This window comes from Punica granatum, chromosome 4 (assembly GCF_007655135.1).
Source record: "Punica granatum isolate Tunisia-2019 chromosome 4, ASM765513v2, whole genome shotgun sequence".
NCBI lineage: Eukaryota > Viridiplantae > Streptophyta > Magnoliopsida > Myrtales > Lythraceae > Punica > Punica granatum.
Genome location: NC_045130.1, coordinates 24,773,457 through 24,790,479, shown reverse-complemented (window position 1 = coordinate 24,790,479; position 17,023 = coordinate 24,773,457). Strand labels below are relative to the sequence as shown.

The 17,023-nt window shown below is 36.7% G+C and overlaps 2 protein-coding genes across 2 annotated transcripts; both read right to left on the bottom strand.

The window, feature by feature from the left end:
- Window positions 1-290: 290 nt before the first annotated feature.
- LOC116203487 (protein PHLOEM PROTEIN 2-LIKE A1-like) lies at window positions 291-1,620 on the bottom strand. Its single transcript, XM_031535229.1, has 3 exons — window positions 1,308-1,620; window positions 958-1,082; window positions 291-864 (listed from the first exon to the last, which is right to left on the bottom strand). The coding sequence occupies exons 1-3, from the start codon at window positions 1,362-1,364 to the stop codon at window positions 492-494; spliced, it is 555 nt and encodes a 184-aa protein (XP_031391089.1). The 5' UTR covers window positions 1,365-1,620; the 3' UTR covers window positions 291-491.
- Window positions 1,621-10,188: 8,568 nt separating this feature from the next.
- LOC116204244 (protein PHLOEM PROTEIN 2-LIKE A1-like) lies at window positions 10,189-11,520 on the bottom strand. The gene is made up of 3 exons (XM_031536324.1): window positions 11,236-11,520; window positions 10,887-11,011; window positions 10,189-10,730 (listed from the first exon to the last, which is right to left on the bottom strand). The coding sequence occupies exons 1-3, from the start codon at window positions 11,518-11,520 to the stop codon at window positions 10,496-10,498; spliced, it is 645 nt and encodes a 214-aa protein (XP_031392184.1). The 3' UTR covers window positions 10,189-10,495.
- Between the last annotated feature and the right edge of the window lie 5,503 nt (window positions 11,521-17,023).

Below are 17,023 nucleotides of genomic sequence, written 5' to 3'. Positions count from 1 at the left end.
TTGGTTAAGTAGTATCAGAGTTCTTGCCCCGAGATTCTGTGTTAAACAAGAGACTTAGTCGAGGTGCCGTAGGTTCATCTCATAACCAATAAGTCCTCACTTCCGATACAAGAACTCAATCATTCCGGATTCCCTGTCCCCTGCTAGGATTGCTATCCATCTTTCTCATGGCTCTTCCGCGAAGTCTATGTTCGGGCGTGGCTTATAATTTTATACCATCTTCATAGACAGTCCCATACCATGTAGCTTTCTCATGGAATTGCACAGGTTAAAACAACCAAGGCCACGTCTACAACGAAAAAATTAAAAGCGTCATGCACAATGATCCATTTATTTCTAAATTTTCCTTTACCAGTGCAAATATAGTTAACCTATGAGGTTGGTAATCGAGTCTTTCTTTTCCCCCTTCTTATCCTGTTACTGAGTAGTCACTCTTAAGTTTCATTTCAAGGTATTACATTAAACAAGATACAAGTGGATGTCCCGTAAGTTCATTTCTTTGGCTGAATAAGAACGCCTTTCACGATGAGCCCTCGCTTCCACTGCCCACCTTTATACTCATACATGGAGAACTCCATCGTTCCAGAGTTCCCAGACGCCAATGTCCTTAACTCTCCTGCTCGGACCTCTATCCATCTCCCCCTAGGTCTTTCCATGAGGTTCTCTCTAGTTTCATGTTTGGTTCCATCAGGAAGGATAAGTCTGATATTTACCGGGACGTCCCAGCCGTAAGCTGGATCCTTCAGCATAATCATGAACACAACCTCATAACTTGTTTCTGGAGACAGTCTCGATATCTCATACTTGCCGTGTACTTCTAGCCAACAAACATTCAGTAATTCCGCCACCTCGATCATTTCATCCCTGTCATATGAGGTCCTATTAATATATCTATGAATAGGACTGAGATAATCCAAATTTATGAGTTAATCCGATTGGACTTTGTTAAGCACGTACCTTGGGGTGGCTTCTTGTACACTCTTCCAGTGCCAGTACTCAGGGGTGTCGGCCCAAGTAATAGAGAGACCCCTCGCGAACAGCATGAAGCACTTCTTGCTTGAACTCTTTTCTACCCAAAACTTCTGCATTGCCAGAACCATGCATTATTGGGTATAGATGCCATGTGGAGAACCTCACTTCTAGTAAATTTGCTGTATCTTGGAATTAACGGCCTTAGCATTGTATATATAGTTGAGATTCCAAAGATCATTCCGTAGCGGGATATCTCGGACTTAGCGGCCATAGTTTAGTCATGCTTCCAGCAAGATATAGGATAGAGTAGAGTAATAGTTCATTAGCTAGCTTACCTCTTTCATTTGGTTCAAGAAGACACCACTATAGAGATGATCATACAGATTTTTCATGGACAAATTTTTTTTGTTGAGTGGCGTGTCTGCCTCCTTGAGTATGGCTTCGTAATCGCCCGGCGGAATAATTTGTTTCTCGTATCCCGGGGTTCTTGCAGCTTCTTTTGGGGCTGAACTTGTGCTGTTGGCTTGATGGCTTGGGGCAGGGACTGGGACTGGGAGCTCTCTGCCTCAGTCTTATTGTTAGTTTCTGCTGATACCTGATCTGACAGAGAGTTGCCCATCTTGTCATAAATTCTGTCATAATTGTTTCCTATATTGCTTAGATATTTATACTACCAAAATATATAAGATCTAATAATTTTTTTTTTCAGATTTGGTTTAAGGGAGGCTTATCTATAATACATGTCGTAAAGGAGAATTAGAATATTAATTATGCATCAGTTAGTTTTTAAATCATTATTATATATAAACGTAAAAATAAAAAAAATAAAAATCCACCGAAAAATTATACATGTAATATATAGATATTTGGTTAGGAATTTTGAATGGTTATCCTCGATAATCATCATAAAATTGAAAAAAGAAAATTGAAGTACGATTACCTAAAGGTACAATTTTGATCATTTGAATAATGAAAAAGTAAAATATAATTGCCTAAGTAGCCTAAAATCGAAATACCTAAACCACTTAAATTTGAATAAGAAAATTTGGTATTTTAATTTATGTTCTATTTCATCAATTATAAAATAAGTCAAAAATTTACCAACGTGAGTTGGTTCCAGCAGTTATAGTTTGAAGTTAATGCAAAAGGTAAAGTAATAATCAATATTGTACTAATAAAATGGAAATAACGTGATGAAAAGTAAGGAAAATTTTCAAAAGAATATGTACTATCAAAATTTTATGCGAATCATTCACTTGACTTTCAACTCTCAAAAGAGCGTATTCAACATTTCAACTGTGATTCTTCATTCTACTTCTATTTTACAATTTGAATAATATTTTGACATGATTTAGCTGGTTAGATATTATAATAATATGTCCTTCCTCAAAACTGAAGACAAAATTAAATGAATTTCATGGTTTTTGCCCAGAAGGAAATGCTCTCATCTAATTACCAACCTATGTGCATTCTCTGGATTACCTTCAACTTTAATTCAAATTTTAACCATCTTAAGTAGTAAATGATATTCCATATCAGTTCTATCTTCTTCCCATTTCCAAACATCCCACTCTAGACTGACCCTTTGTGCAGGATTAGAATGGCACCTCGTGTTAGATATACTCAGTTCTCCCTTGAGTGATGCTAACAGAAGGAGGTTCCCGAAAAGAGGAGTTTTCGAGGAGGAAAAAAGGAGTTATTTTATAAAGCCCGAGTCCCTTGCTATTATCAAAATGGTTTATAATTTGACGGGGCAATACATTATCTGAGAATAATAGTTTATATATTGAATGATCATTTACCCCATAGAAAAGCGAATTAATTGTTTCTTAATCTGATATATAAAAAAGAATATGTTACTATACAAGTATCTTGCTATATAACGAGTCACCTACTGACGGTCACTCGACAGCTTTTGCCACGTCTCCTGTTTTGGTTAAGCTGCAAAAGATGGGGCTTTTGACGAGCCTCCAGGGAAAGTTAAGGTCTTCGTATTTTCAACTGATCTGGTTTCTCGAGTAAGAACTACCACCACATGCATAATACACCTATGTTATTCATAAACTGGTAGTGAGGTTCCCCCATGCAGTTTCAATAGGGCAATACTTTGAGTAATTCATCTAGATAACTTTGGACAGAGAGAACAACTATATTTGCGTAGGACTATACTAGCATGACCTTGAGCATTTTCCTTAAAGTCGAGATATCGAATATGTATGGTTTCTATTGGCGTTATAGTGCAAGGATAGGGAGAGCTTTCCTTCGAAGAGTTGTGTTTGTTAATGTCGTTGTTTGGTTGGTCTGTTTACATGGATAAAACTTTCCAAAGTACTTGTTTTTATGAGTTATGAAATTTCTGTCACTTTATTATTATTAACTTTTTGAGGTTAAGTCTAAAGATCTTATATAAGTGCAGCTTTTAGACAGAATCGGACTAGCAACTGAGAAACTGAAAAGCAAAGGAATCGAGCTCTGTTTTGGGTACAAGCCTGAAAATTACCACACAGACCTTTGAGCTGCCAAAATTTCGGTGAGTCCAGGCGAGCGGAATATCACCTCCTTTTCTTTTGTGAAATCTGATTCTGGGCCATCATGAAAGTTTTCTGATCGGTTTAGCTACTTTCTATGTGTAATAACGTAAGGCATCTGATTCCATGCTCAGATTTTTTGAGATATTAAAAGGGAGAAACGCAAAGCAAGAGAAGGCAGAGATACCTGCATTTATGTCCAGCTCAGACGGTATAAATCTTTTTCTTTATTGGATGAGGGTCATACCATTAAATCGAGCTTTGGGATCTGATGCGATTCCCGCCAAGAATGACGAGACCGACAACTAAGGAACCCAAAATCGTTCCACGATCAGATTTGATTGACAAACTCTCGACCCGTTGTTTACAACATAATCATGAACCTTCGTATAACTGATCTCAACCTGTTGTTTATTGCAAAATAAGAACCTCGGTATATAGGAAGATGCCACAAACGGTGGTGGAAAGCCATTTGATAAGTCGATGATGACCGCCACGAAAATTTTCGATAAGTTCGAATTAGTTCTTCAAGAACCAAAGAGAATACTCTCACAATTTTCTGAATGTTCCTTTTTATTAAAAATTCACTAAGATGAATATATATAGACATAAACTAATTTAATCTGGCCATATCTCCTCCTATAGATAAGGAAAATAAAACCTAAAATATCGATAGAGATATGACTTAATCTATAAAGATATGAAATCTAAATATCTTGATAATATCTCCATGAGATTTAAACTTTAAACAAATATGATAATATATTCTCTTGATCATCAAATATTTTAGAAGCTTCCTCAAACACTTGCTGAATTTAGCCTTGTCCGAAATCTTCTATAACTTGAATCATGTTAATGGATCTTTGTTGATCACGTGGTTCATTTACAATGGGCCTTCACAAATTTACTTGAGCCCAAACCTCTTGAATCAGGCCGTTGAGTTCATCTTAAAACTTTTTTGCTCGTGCTCGTGTAATCGGTCCTATTGGAATTTCAATTGGATCCCTTGAAGTCGTGCTACGATTTGCATCATTCCCCTCCTCTAGAAAAGGATTTGCCCTCAAATCATCACCTACATCAAAATGAAGCAAATCAGCAACATTAAAAGTAGCACTTACATTGTATTCATCAGGTAAGTCTAGTTTGTAAGTGTTGTCATTGATGCGCTCTAAGACTTGGAAAGGACCATCCCCTCTCGGAAGTAATTTGGAACGTCTTTACGCCGGAAATCTCTCTATCCTCATATGCAACCAAACCAAACCTCCGGGTTCAAAAATCAGCTTATAACACCCCTTATTGGCTTGTTTTACATACTGCTCCTATCTTCGCTCAATGTTGAGTCTTGCTTTCTCATGAATCTGCTTGACAAATTCAACTTTCTTTTTGCCATCTAAATTAACATGCTCAGTCAAAGGTAAATGAGATAAATCCAATAGAGTTAAAGGATTAAATCCATAAACAATTTCAAATAGTGAAAATTTAGTTGCAGAATGAAACTCAACATGTGGTAAACACTCTTCCCATGTTTTGATGTTCTTTTTAATGGTTGCCCTCAATAAAGTAGACAAAGACCTATTTGCTACTTCAGTTTGACCATCAGTTTGCGGTGACAAGTAGTAGAAAACAATAGCTTAGTACCTAACTTACACCATAAAGTCTTCCAAAAATAGCTCAAGAACTTAGCATCTCTATTCGAAACAATTGTTCTAAGCATGCCATGTAACCTCACAATCTCCCTAAAGAACAAATTAGCAACATGCGAAGTATCATCCGTTTTGTGACATGGAATAAAGTGTGCCATCTTAGAAAATCTATTCACAATCACAAAAATTGAATCTCAATCATCTTCTTCATCAAAACCAGCCCCATAATTCTCTTTATCTTCAACCCTTACTTTACTCGGTTGAACTATTTCCCTCATACGCACATTAGGAGCGTTTCGTGGCTCCTCCACACATGTGTTCTCCATCTGATCTATCCGTTCATGAACCTGCTCTAACTCCAATCTCATCACACGCCTCATCTCACTCATCATGGCCTCTATAAGTACTTTTGATTTAGCCAATTCCGTAGCACCTTCAGGAATACTTTTAGAACTATTGTGAGACATGATTACTCCAAAATAAAGTTAGAAAGAAAGGACCTCACAATTCTCTCTCTTACGTGTTTACACTCAAAATGTGAATCACTCTACACTCGTGTTTTCACTCAAACAAATGTGGCTTTTAACCCTCCAATGTTCTCACCACTCTTGCCTTTTTCCACTCGACAATTCTCTTTCAGATCTCTTGAAACTAAACGAACAATTCTCCAAAATTTCTAGCAGCAATTGACCAAGAACTTACCAAGAAAAATTAATGGTTCAAGGAAATTTAAGGAAGAAAGGAAAAAAGAGAGAATGCAACTACTACGAGGGATTAAATAAATCAGAATGTTATATGAAGTTTTGGGATCAGAATCAATGTAGATTACAAACAAAGGGAAATAACAACTTTGGAATGGTCTGATGCAAAGAATTTGGATCAAATTGACTACCCCAGCTTCTTTCTTTTCTTTCGTTCTTTTGTTGTTTTTTTTTCAGCTCTTTTTTTTGGTCGATTTTTTTTTGATGCTAACAATCCACAAAGGATAAACCAGACGGAATGAAATTTAGCAAATTGAAACAAAAAGGATAAGATAAAACTGTTTTGGAGCCTGATGCTCTGATACCAAATGATGCGATTCCTTTCAAGAATGACGAGACCCGATAACTAAAGGAACCCAGGATCGTTCAACGATCAGATTTGATTGACAAACCCTCGATCCGTTGTTTACAACATAAACAAGAATCTTGGTATAACTGACCTCAACTCGTTGTTTATTGCGAAATAAGAACCTCGGTATAGAGGAAGACTCCACAAACGGTGGGGGGAAAGCCGTTTGATAAGTCGATGATGAACGCCACGAAAATTTCCGATAAATTCGAATTAGTTCTTCAAGAACCAAAGAGAATACTCTCACAATTTTCTCAATGTTCCTTTTTTATTAAAAATTCACTAAGATGAATATATATAGATATAAACTAATCTAATCTTGCCATATCTCCTCCTATAGATAAGGAAAATGAAACCTAAAATATCGATAGAGATATGACATAATATATAAAGAATGAAATCTAAATATCCCAATAATATCTCCATGAGATTTAAGCTTTAAACAAATATGATGATATCTTCTCTTGATCATCAAATATTCTAGAAGTTTCCTCAAACACTTGTTGAATGTAGCATTATCTGGAATCTTCTATAACTTGAATCATGTTAATGGATCTTTGTTGATCACGTGGTTAATTTCCAATGGTCCTCCACAAATTTACTTGAGCCCAAACCTCTTGAATTAGGCCGTTGAGTTCATCTTCAAACTTCTTTACTCGTGCTCGCGTAATCGGTCCAATTGTAACTTGAATTGAATCCCTTGAAGTCGTGCTACGATTTGCATCATTCTACTCCTCTTGAAAAGGATTTGCCTTCAAATCATCACTTACATCAAAAGGAAGCAAATCGGCAACATTAAAAGTAGCACTTACATTGTATTCACCGGGTAAGACTAGTTTGTAAGCGTTATCATTGATGCGCTCTAAGACTTGGAAAGGACCATCCCCTCTCAGAAGTAATTTGGAACGTCTTTACGCCGAAAATCTCTCTTTCCTCATATGCAACCAAACCCAATCTCTGGGTTCAAAAATTAGCTTATAACGCCCCTTACTGGCTTGTTTTACATACTGCTCCGTTCTTCGCTCAATATTGAGTCTTGCTTTCTCATGAATCTGCTTGACAAATTCAGCTTTCTTTTTGCCATTTAAATTAACATGCTCAATCAAAGGTAAATGAGATAAATCCAATGGAGTTAAAAGGATTAAATCCATAAACAATTTCAAATGGTGAAAATTTAATTGCAGAATGAATAGATCTATTATAAGTAAACTCAACATGTGGTAAACACTCTTCCCATGTTTTGATGTTCTTTTTAATGATTGCCCTCAATAAAGTAGACAAAGACCTATTTACTACTTCAGTTTTACCATCAGTTTGCGGATGACAAGTGGTAGAAAACAATAGCTTAGTACCTAACTTACATCATAAAGTCTTCCAAAAATAGTTCAAGAACTTAGTATCTCTATCCGAAATAATTGTTCTAGGCATGCCATATAATCTCACAATCTCCCTAAAGAACAAATCAGCAACATGCGAAGCATTATCCGTTTTGTGACATGGAATAAAGTGTGCCATCTTAGAAAATCTATCCACAACCACAAAAATTGAATCTCGATCATCTTCTTCATCAAAACCAGCCCCATAATTCTCTTTATCTTCAACCCTTACTTCACTTGGTTGAACTCTTTCCCTCCTACGCACATTAGGAGCGTTTCGTGGCTGCTCCACACGTGTGTTCTCCATCTGATCTATCCGTTCATGAACCTGCTCTAACTCCAACCTCATCACACGCCTCATCTCACTCATCATGACCTCTATAAGTACTTTCGATTCAGCCAATTCCGTAGCACCTTCGGGAATACTCTTAGAATTGCTGTGAGACATAATTGCTGCAAAATAAAGTTAGAAAAAAAGAACCTCACAATTCTCTCCCGTACGTATTTACACTCAAGAATGTGAACCACTCTACACTGGTGTTTTCACTCAAACAAACATGGCTTTTAACCCTCTAATGTTCTCACCACTCCTTCCTTTTTCCACTCGATAATTCTCTTTCAGATCTCTTGAAACTAAACGAACAATTCTCCAAAATTTCTAACAGCAATTCACCAAGAAATTACCATGAAAAATTAATGGTCGAAGGAAATTTAAGGAAGAAAGGAAACAAGAGAGAATGCAACTACTATGAAGGATTAAATAAATCATAATGTTATATGAAATTATGGGATCAGAATCAATGTAGATCACAAAGAAAGGGAAATAACAACTTTGGAATGGTCTGATGCAAAGAATTTGGATCAAACTGACTATCCCAGCTTCTTTCTTTTCTTTCGTTCTTTTGTTCTTGTTTTTTTTTCAGCTCTTTTTTTTGCTGATTTTTTTTATGCTAACAATCCACAAAGGATAAACCAGACGGAATGAAATTTAGCAAATTGAAACGAAAAGGATAAGATAAAACTGTTTTGTAGCCTGATGCTCTGATAACAAATGATGCGATTCTCGCCAAGAATGACAAGACCCGACAACTAAAAGAATCCAAGATTGTTCCACGATCAGATTTGATTAACAAACCCTCGACCCGTTGTTTACAACATAAACAAGAAACTTGGTATAGCTGACCTCAACCCGTTATTTATTGCGAAACAAGAACCTCGGAATATAGGAAGACGCCACAAACGGTGGTGGAAAGCCGTTTGATAAGTCGATGAAGACGCCACAAACGGTTGTGGAAAGCCGTTTGATAAGTCGATGATGAACGCCACGGAAATTTTTGATAAGTTCGAATTAGTTCTTCAAGAACCAAAGAGAATACTCTCACAATTTTCTGAATGTTCCTTTTAATTAAAAATTCACTAAGATGAATATATATATAGACATAAACTAATTTAATCTGGCCATATCTCCTCTTATAGATAAGGAAAATAAAACCTAAAATATCGATAGAGATATGACATAATCTATAAAGATATGAAATCTAAATATCCCAATAATATCTCCATGAGATTTAAACTTTAAACAAATCTGATGATATTTTCTCTTGATCATCAAATATTCTAAAAGCTTCCTCAAACACTTGCTGAATTTAGTCTTGTCCGGAATCTTCTATAACTTGAATCATGTTAAAGGATCTTTGTTGATCACGTGGTTCATTTTCAATGGGCCTCCACAAATTTACTTGAGCCCAAACCTCTTGAATCAGGCCATTGAGTTCATATTGAAACTTCTTTGTTCGTGCTCACGTAATCGGTCCAATTGGAAGTTGAACTGGATCCCTTGAAGTCGTGCTACGATTTGCATCATTCCCCTCCTCTTGAAAAGGATTTGCCCTCAAATCTTCACCTACATCAAAAGGAAGCAAATCAGCAACATTAAAAGTCGTGCTACGATTTGTATCAGGATCCGTCTGAAACTTCTTTCATTTTTTATATATCATTTCATTTGGTGATAGAAAATAACCTATTCTGATTCATTAAGGGCAAAAGCATCATCTGGTACAAATTCATGGAAGAAACAACAAAAGAGATTTGTCGTACGGTTCGATCGACTTCCCCTTGGATATTTTATTTTTAATAGTTTCCATTACGGGCGTGAATACAGCAAATAATCGAGCTTAGTGTTTGGGTCCCATTTTATTTCCCCATGTCGGTTAAGTAGTATCTGAGTTTTTGTCCCGAGATTCTGTGTTAAACAAGCGACTTAGTCGGGGTGCCATACGTTCATCTCTTTGGTCGAGTAAGAACACCTTTACCACGAAGTCCTCACTTCTGATACCAGAACTCAATCGTTCCGGAGTCCCTTAAAATCGTTGTCCCCTGCTAGGATTGCTATCCATCTTTCTTATGGCTCTTCCGTGAAGTCTATGTTCGGGCGTGGCTTACAATTTTATACCATCTTCAGAGACAGTCCCATAACATGTAGCTTTCTTATGGAATTGCACAAGGTTAAAACAACCAAGGCCACGTCTACTACGAAAAACTTAAAAGCGTCGTGCACAATGATCCATTTATTTCTAAATTTTCCCTTACCGGTACAAATATAGTTAACCTATGAGGTTGGTATTCGAGTCTCTTTCTTTTCCCCCTTCTTATCCTGTTACTGAGTAGTCACTCTAAGTTTCATTTCAAGGTATTACATTAAACAAGATACAAGTGGATGTCCTGTAAGTTCATTTCTTTGGCTGAATAAGAACGCCTTTCATGATGAGCCCTCGCTTCCACTGCCCACCTTCATACTCATACATGGAGAACTCCATCGTTCCAGAGTTCCCGGATGCCAATGTCCTTAACTCTCCTGCTCGGACCTCTATCCATCTCCCCCAGGCCTTTCCATGAGGTTCTCTCTACTTTCACGTTTGGTTCCATCAGGAAGGATAAGTCTGATATTTACCGGGACATCCCAGCCGTAAGCTGGATCCTTCTGCATAATCACGAACACAACCCCATAATTTGTTTCTGGAGACAGTCTCGATATCTCATACTTGCCGTGTACTCCTAGCCAACAAACATTCAGTAATTCCGCCACCTCGATAATTTCATCCCTGTCATATGAGGTCCTATTAATATATCTATGAATAGAACTGAGATAACCCCAATTCATGAGTTAATCTGATTGGACTTTGTTAAGTACGTAATGAATAGGACCGAGATAATCCAAATTTATGAGTTAATCCGATTGGACTTTGTTAAGCACGTACCTTGGGGTGGCTTCTTGTACACTCTTCCAGTGCCAGTACTCAGGGGTGTCGGCCCAAGTAATCGAGAGACCCCTCGCGAACAGCATGAAGCACTTCTTGCTCGAACTCTTTTCTACCCAAAACTTCTGCATTGCCAGAACCATGCATTATCGGGTATAGATGCCATGTGGAGAACCTCACTTCTACTAAATTTGCTGTATCTTGGAATTAATGGCCTTAGCATTGTATATATAGTTGAGATTCCAAAGATCATTCCATTGCTGGATATTTCGGAATTAGCGGCCATAGTTAGTTATGCTTCCAGCAACATATAGGATAGAGTAGAGTAATAGTTCATAGGCTAGCTTACCTCTTTCATTTGGTTCAAGAAGATTCCACTATAGTGATGATCATACATATTTTTCATGGACAAATTCTTTTTGTTGAGAGGCGTGTCTGCCTCCTTGAGTATGGCTTTGTAATCGCCCGGCGGAACAATTTGTTTCTCGTGTCTCGGTGTTCTTGCTGCTTCTTTTTGGGGCTGAACTTGTGCTGTTGGCTTGATGGCTTGGGGCTGGGACTGGGACTGGGAGCTCTCTGCCTTAGCCTTCCTGTCAGTTTCTGCTAATACCTGATCTGACTGCGAGTTGCCCATCTTCTCATAAATTCTGTCATACTAGTTTCCTACATTGCTTAGGTATTTATACTACCAAAATACATAAGATCTAATAACTTTTTTTTTCATTTTTGGGTTAGGGGAGGTTTATCTATAATATATGTACTAAAGGATAATTAGAATATTAATTATGCATTAGTTAGTTTTTAATTGATTATTATATATAAGCGTAAAAATAAAAAATAATTCCACCTAAAAATTATACATGTAATAAATAGATATTTGGTTAAGAATTTTGAACGGTTATCCTCGATAAATCATCATAAAAAAGAAAAAAGAAAATTAAAGTACGATTATGTGAAGTTACAATTTTGATCATTTGATTAATGAAAAAGTAAAATATAATTGCCTAACTAGCCTAAAATCGAAATACCTAAACCACTTAAATTTGAATATAAAAATTCAATATTTTAATTTGTGTTCTATTTCATCAATTATAAAGAAGATAAAAAATTTACCAATGTACATTGGTTCATGCCGTTATAGTTTGGAGTTAATATAAAAGGCAAAGTAGTAATCAATATTGTGTTAATAAAATGGAAATAACGTGATGAAAAGTAATGAAATAATTCAAAAGAATATGTACTATTAAAATTTTATGCAAATAATTCAATTGACTTTCAAATAAAAGCAACGAAACGCGTCATACTACCAATTTAAATATACAGGTTTTTTGCCAATCTTATTAAAGAATCCCAATATATAACTCTGTTAGTATTAAATATAAAAAAGTATATATTTCACTATGTACTTATTATATAAAATTATGCAATAATAAAGAATGAATGAAGCATGTAAAATTATTAAATTATTTGTAATTACAAATTTTTAATAAAACAAATATGGAACTAAACATGTAATATTTTTTAAAAAATTAATTTTTGAAAGCAATCCATGTCAAAATCCCATGCAACGTATGGATAAGACAATAGTCGGTAAAAAAAAAGATTAAATAAAGTATAATGAAAAACTAACTAGTAGGAACCAATTTGAGGTGGAATTTATTGGTTTTGAGACATGACAGACCCCCTTCCATAACATATAATGAATTATCGTTATTAATTAATATATATATATATATATATATATATATAGAGGATAACTAACTCTAAAATCGGCATGTTAGGCTGCGACTTCATCATCAAACCTGAAATTGTCCTCTCTCCCACATCATTGGAATTCCACATATCTTTATTTTATAGATTTTTAACAATTTTTATGATATAATTTTAATATAAAATTTCCGATTAAAATAGAAAATTCCCCACTAATACACGCAAGATTTTGTAAAGGATATCTTAAATATAATATATATCATTAAATAATTGTATCATAAGATTATGAATATTTATCCGAACGTCTATATGATTTAGGCGTGAATAAAAGCTAATATTATATAGTAATAATTAAATGAAACATTTGCTATTTTATAGAAATAATACCACTGTATCTGATATTAATTATATTAATAATTTCACCCAAAAAAATATTAATAACATATATAGGGTTTTATCAAATAACAAATACTACCGCGTGTAAATGGAGGTTTTTCCATATATAGAGGATATATACATTTTTTATGTATTTCATATAGATTATATTTATTTATAATCTACCCATTATCCATTTATTTTTATTTTTTTTAAAATCTTGCCATACTTATGAGTTATGAGTTACTTCAATCAAAATCAACTCGTCAAAATCCAAACTATCATTTCCCTCCACACCATCCATAATACCTCAACATTAAGCACGAATTTCGAAACTCAACCGTCATATATATATATATATATATATATATAAAGTTGTAATAAATAAGAATAGAATGATAAAATCAAACCATCTAAAATTTTAATTTTTGAAATAATGTTAATTAAATTAAATGTAATTCAATATCATATATATTGTGCCAAATTCTACACCAATACATTTACTCTATGTGATATAACATGGGGTTATCGTAACAATCAAATTTTTTATAATGACTCCTCAAATAAAAAAAATAATTTATAAAAGAATAGCTTTGAAGTGATAGAAGATTTTAGACTCTATAATTGAACTAAAATTCATAAGTAACACGGGTTATATATTAAAATAAGAATCATATTTTTTTATAATGAATCCACAACTAAAAGTAATTTATAAAAAATAATTTTGAAGTAATAGATGACATTGGAGTTTATAATTGAACTAATATTCATAAATAAAAATATTAATATATAATTAGACTTTAATATTACAAATCTCCATTCTAAGTGTGCGGACCTGAATCTTGTCTCGTCGGGGCTTGCATGTGTGCGCAAGATCGCACGGCTTGAAAGTATCCAACTGCCTGGGGGACGCGAACGGACGTGCGCATTAAGAAGAAGTCGCAACTACCTATTTATGACCTGGATATCGAGAGCTGATGAGTTGCTAGAGTCTAGAGGTAAGAGATATACCTAGTTTGCTAAGACATATGGTCTTTCGGAACCGAGGGTCTCGAGTTTGGGGATTCTGTTACGTACAAGCCTAAATTTCGCATGCCTTTGTCAGTACTATGGTTTGTCTAGAGTTTGTTGTTTTTCGTTTGTGTATCGCGTTGATTAGGTTTCGCTTGTATTGCTCGTTTTAGCATCGTAAATTCGAAAAGCAGCCAGTTCTGACTAAGAGCCCTGAAGAAGAGCGGATCCTCATTTCATGGGGTAGGTCCTTTGTCCTCGCATTTCAATTTACCGGACCATGATGACCAGTTCCTCCTGTGGGCTGAACCCGTGACATGCGTGGTCTCGCTCGTCTCGGAGACCTAAAACTGACTTGATCGGTTTCGACTCTCGAAACCTCATGCTTGCCAGACTAGGATCATTACAATAATAAAATGTGCAAATATATGTCCTTACACTATGCTCTCAAATAAATACAAATTACAAATGTGATCCCAATGTCGGCTCACGTTCGGCCAATTCCGCTCATGCTCTCTAGGGATTTTGAAAAGACCGAAAGAGAAATTAATGTGTAGGCCTATGTATCTCGTACGCCCTATCGGTACTCTAGTTTGTAAGGTTGGCCGTTTTTAGTTTGTTTACCGATTAATTGGATTTCATTCGTCTTGCTCGGTTTGACACCGTAAATTCATAAAAAACAATCTATTCAGACCTAAGAGACTAAAAAAGGAGCAGATCCTCGTATCAGGGGATCGGTCCACTGTCCTCGCAACTCAGTTAACCGGACCATGATGGCCGGTTCACTGGCCATGACTCACGTGGTCCTATTCGTCTTAAGGACCGATAAACCGATTTGACTAGTTGCGACTCTCAGACCTCTCGCTTGCCGACCGGGATTATTACAAGAATAAATGTACAAATAGATCTCTCACAATGTACTCTCAATAACAAATACAAATACAATAATTTGATCCCGGTCGGTTTACGTTCGGCCAATATTAGACTCACATTCACCGTGAGTTTGAAAGACTAGAATTAAAATTAAAACGACGCCGGCTTAAAAGAGTCGAGGATCATATCTGACCGAACCGATGGATCTCAAGAGGGTGGAATGGTCCACGAGATAGCCGTGAGACCAATCGAGCTCTCGGGTAATTGTCTAACCTCTTTTCATCTGCCCCGATCTGAGTTGTCCTTCGCTTGGACACTACTCAGATTGAGACGATAACTCTCGGCTAGACCCCATGTTGTGCTCGGGTCGCGCTTACTCAATGTGTGGGGACATTGGACCCCGTGATCGATGGTTAAGGGCCTTGGGGCGTTGGACCCCATGCTGATTGTGTCCTATGGGTGTTGGACCCCGTGATCACTTGCCGACCAAGATTGTTACAAGAATAAATGTACAAATAGATCTCTCACAATGTACTCTCAATAACAAATACAAATACAATAATTTGATCCCGGCCGGTTTACGTTCGGCCAATATACCACTCACACTCACCGTGAGTTTGAAAGACCATAATTAAAATTAAAGTGACGCCGGCTTAAAAGAGCCGAGGGTCAAATTTGACCGAACCGATGGATCCCAAGAGGACGGAATGGTCCACGAGATAGCCGTGGGACCGATCAAGCTCTCGAGTAATTGTCTAACCTCTTTTCATATGCCCTAATCTGAGTCGTCCTTCGCTTGGACACTACTCAGATAGAGATGATGACTCTCGGCTAGACCCCATGTTGTGCTTGGGTGGCGCTTACTCAATGTGTGGGGACATTGGACCCCGTGATCGATGGTTAGGGGCCTTGGAGCGTTGGACCCCGTGTTGATCGTGTCCTATGGGTTCGGGATTGGATTGCTAGAAAAACAAAATAAATAGACAAGTAATGAGTTATTTATCAGGTTTATGTGATTATCAAGTTATGAAATGGATTTGCTTATGTCAGCACCCCGTTTTGGCCCACTAATTCAAACAACAACATCAGTAGCGATTCAGCCCACGACTTGAGCATCAATACAGAAGAAGGCTCGACAGAGCAGCGAGTCATCATTCATCCTCAAGTCAGCAGGGACAGGTAGATAACCCAGTCGCACAACAAAAGAACTTCCTTGGTCATCCAGAACTAACAGAGCAACTAGAACAGAATCCAAAACTGGCATTTTCAGAATATAACACAGACAACGCTATTTTTCGCTGGTTCACTCAACCATCAGAAGATAGTCAATATTGGGTTTCAAAAATCCCTTACGATGCCAAACAGATGAAAAGTGTCTCCAAACACATTTCGCAGATCTTCTGCTATATACAGAGCAATTTTCTGAATACTAACAACGTTTCAGTGGTAGTACAAAAATGTCAGTTTATCAGAAAAAAGTTAATACCCAATGTCAGTTGCAGCCATGTCCCACAAACATATAGAGCATGAGCAGTGCTACAAATTATCTCCTGAAAGCCACATAGACACTTCAAATTATTCCCGAGCGACAAAACAAGCATACCCTTCGCTAGAGATGCATAACCAGAGACTGGCCTGACAAAATATCGGCAAACAAAGTTGACCCTGCATTGCCCTGAAAACTATAGCGGACAGACGCAATTGAGCAAATCAAATAGCATAACCCCTTTCAATTTCCCGAGTGACCTCAAAGGAGCAGAAAATGCCGTTTTCAGTAGAAATCGATATCCGGAAGTCCTTTTTGCGGAAACTTGATGCCAGACGCTTACCCTATACGGTGCTAGACATCGCAAGGCTTAATGTGGAATCGTCAAACTGAATTGCACAACCTATTTAGCCCTTCCGAGCAATACTTTAAAGGTCTTAGATACACTTTTCTAGTCTTTAGAGGTCCGTTCTTAACAAACGGAGATTTCAGTGATCTCCGGCTCGCCCAAGCAACTCAGAAAGCAATCTGAGAAATCCAGTTTCGACCTCTTAGGACGTCTCCAGCTCCACATTTACAAAATCGGCTTAAGGGTCAACTATTCATTCCGACTAACAATGCATATCAAAGTGACCAACGCAGGACACAAATGCAAGATATGTTATCAGAAACGGTTAACTCC

What these genes read in the sequence shown, in the direction of transcription:
- LOC116203487 (XM_031535229.1), bottom strand. Translation starts at nt 1,364, where the DNA reads ATGAAAAATCTGTATGATCATCTCTATAGTGGTGTCTTCTTGAACCAA. An exon ending in TCTTGAACCAAATGAAAGAG is followed by an intron (nt 1,083 to 1,307) that starts GTAAGCTAGCTA and finishes CTGGCAATGCAG; the next exon opens with AAGTTTTGGGTAGAAAAGAG. An exon ending in GTACAAGAAGCCACCCCAAG is followed by an intron (nt 865 to 957) that starts GTACGTGCTTAA and finishes CTCATATGACAG; the next exon opens with GGATGAAATGATCGAGGTGG.
- LOC116204244 (XM_031536324.1), bottom strand. Translation starts at nt 11,520, where the DNA reads ATGGGCAACTCGCAGTCAGATCAGGTATTAGCAGAAACTGACAGGAAG. An exon ending in TCTTGAACCAAATGAAAGAG is followed by an intron (nt 11,012 to 11,235) that starts GTAAGCTAGCCT and finishes CTGGCAATGCAG; the next exon opens with AAGTTTTGGGTAGAAAAGAG. An exon ending in GTACAAGAAGCCACCCCAAG is followed by an intron (nt 10,731 to 10,886) that starts GTACGTGCTTAA and finishes CTCATATGACAG; the next exon opens with GGATGAAATTATCGAGGTGG.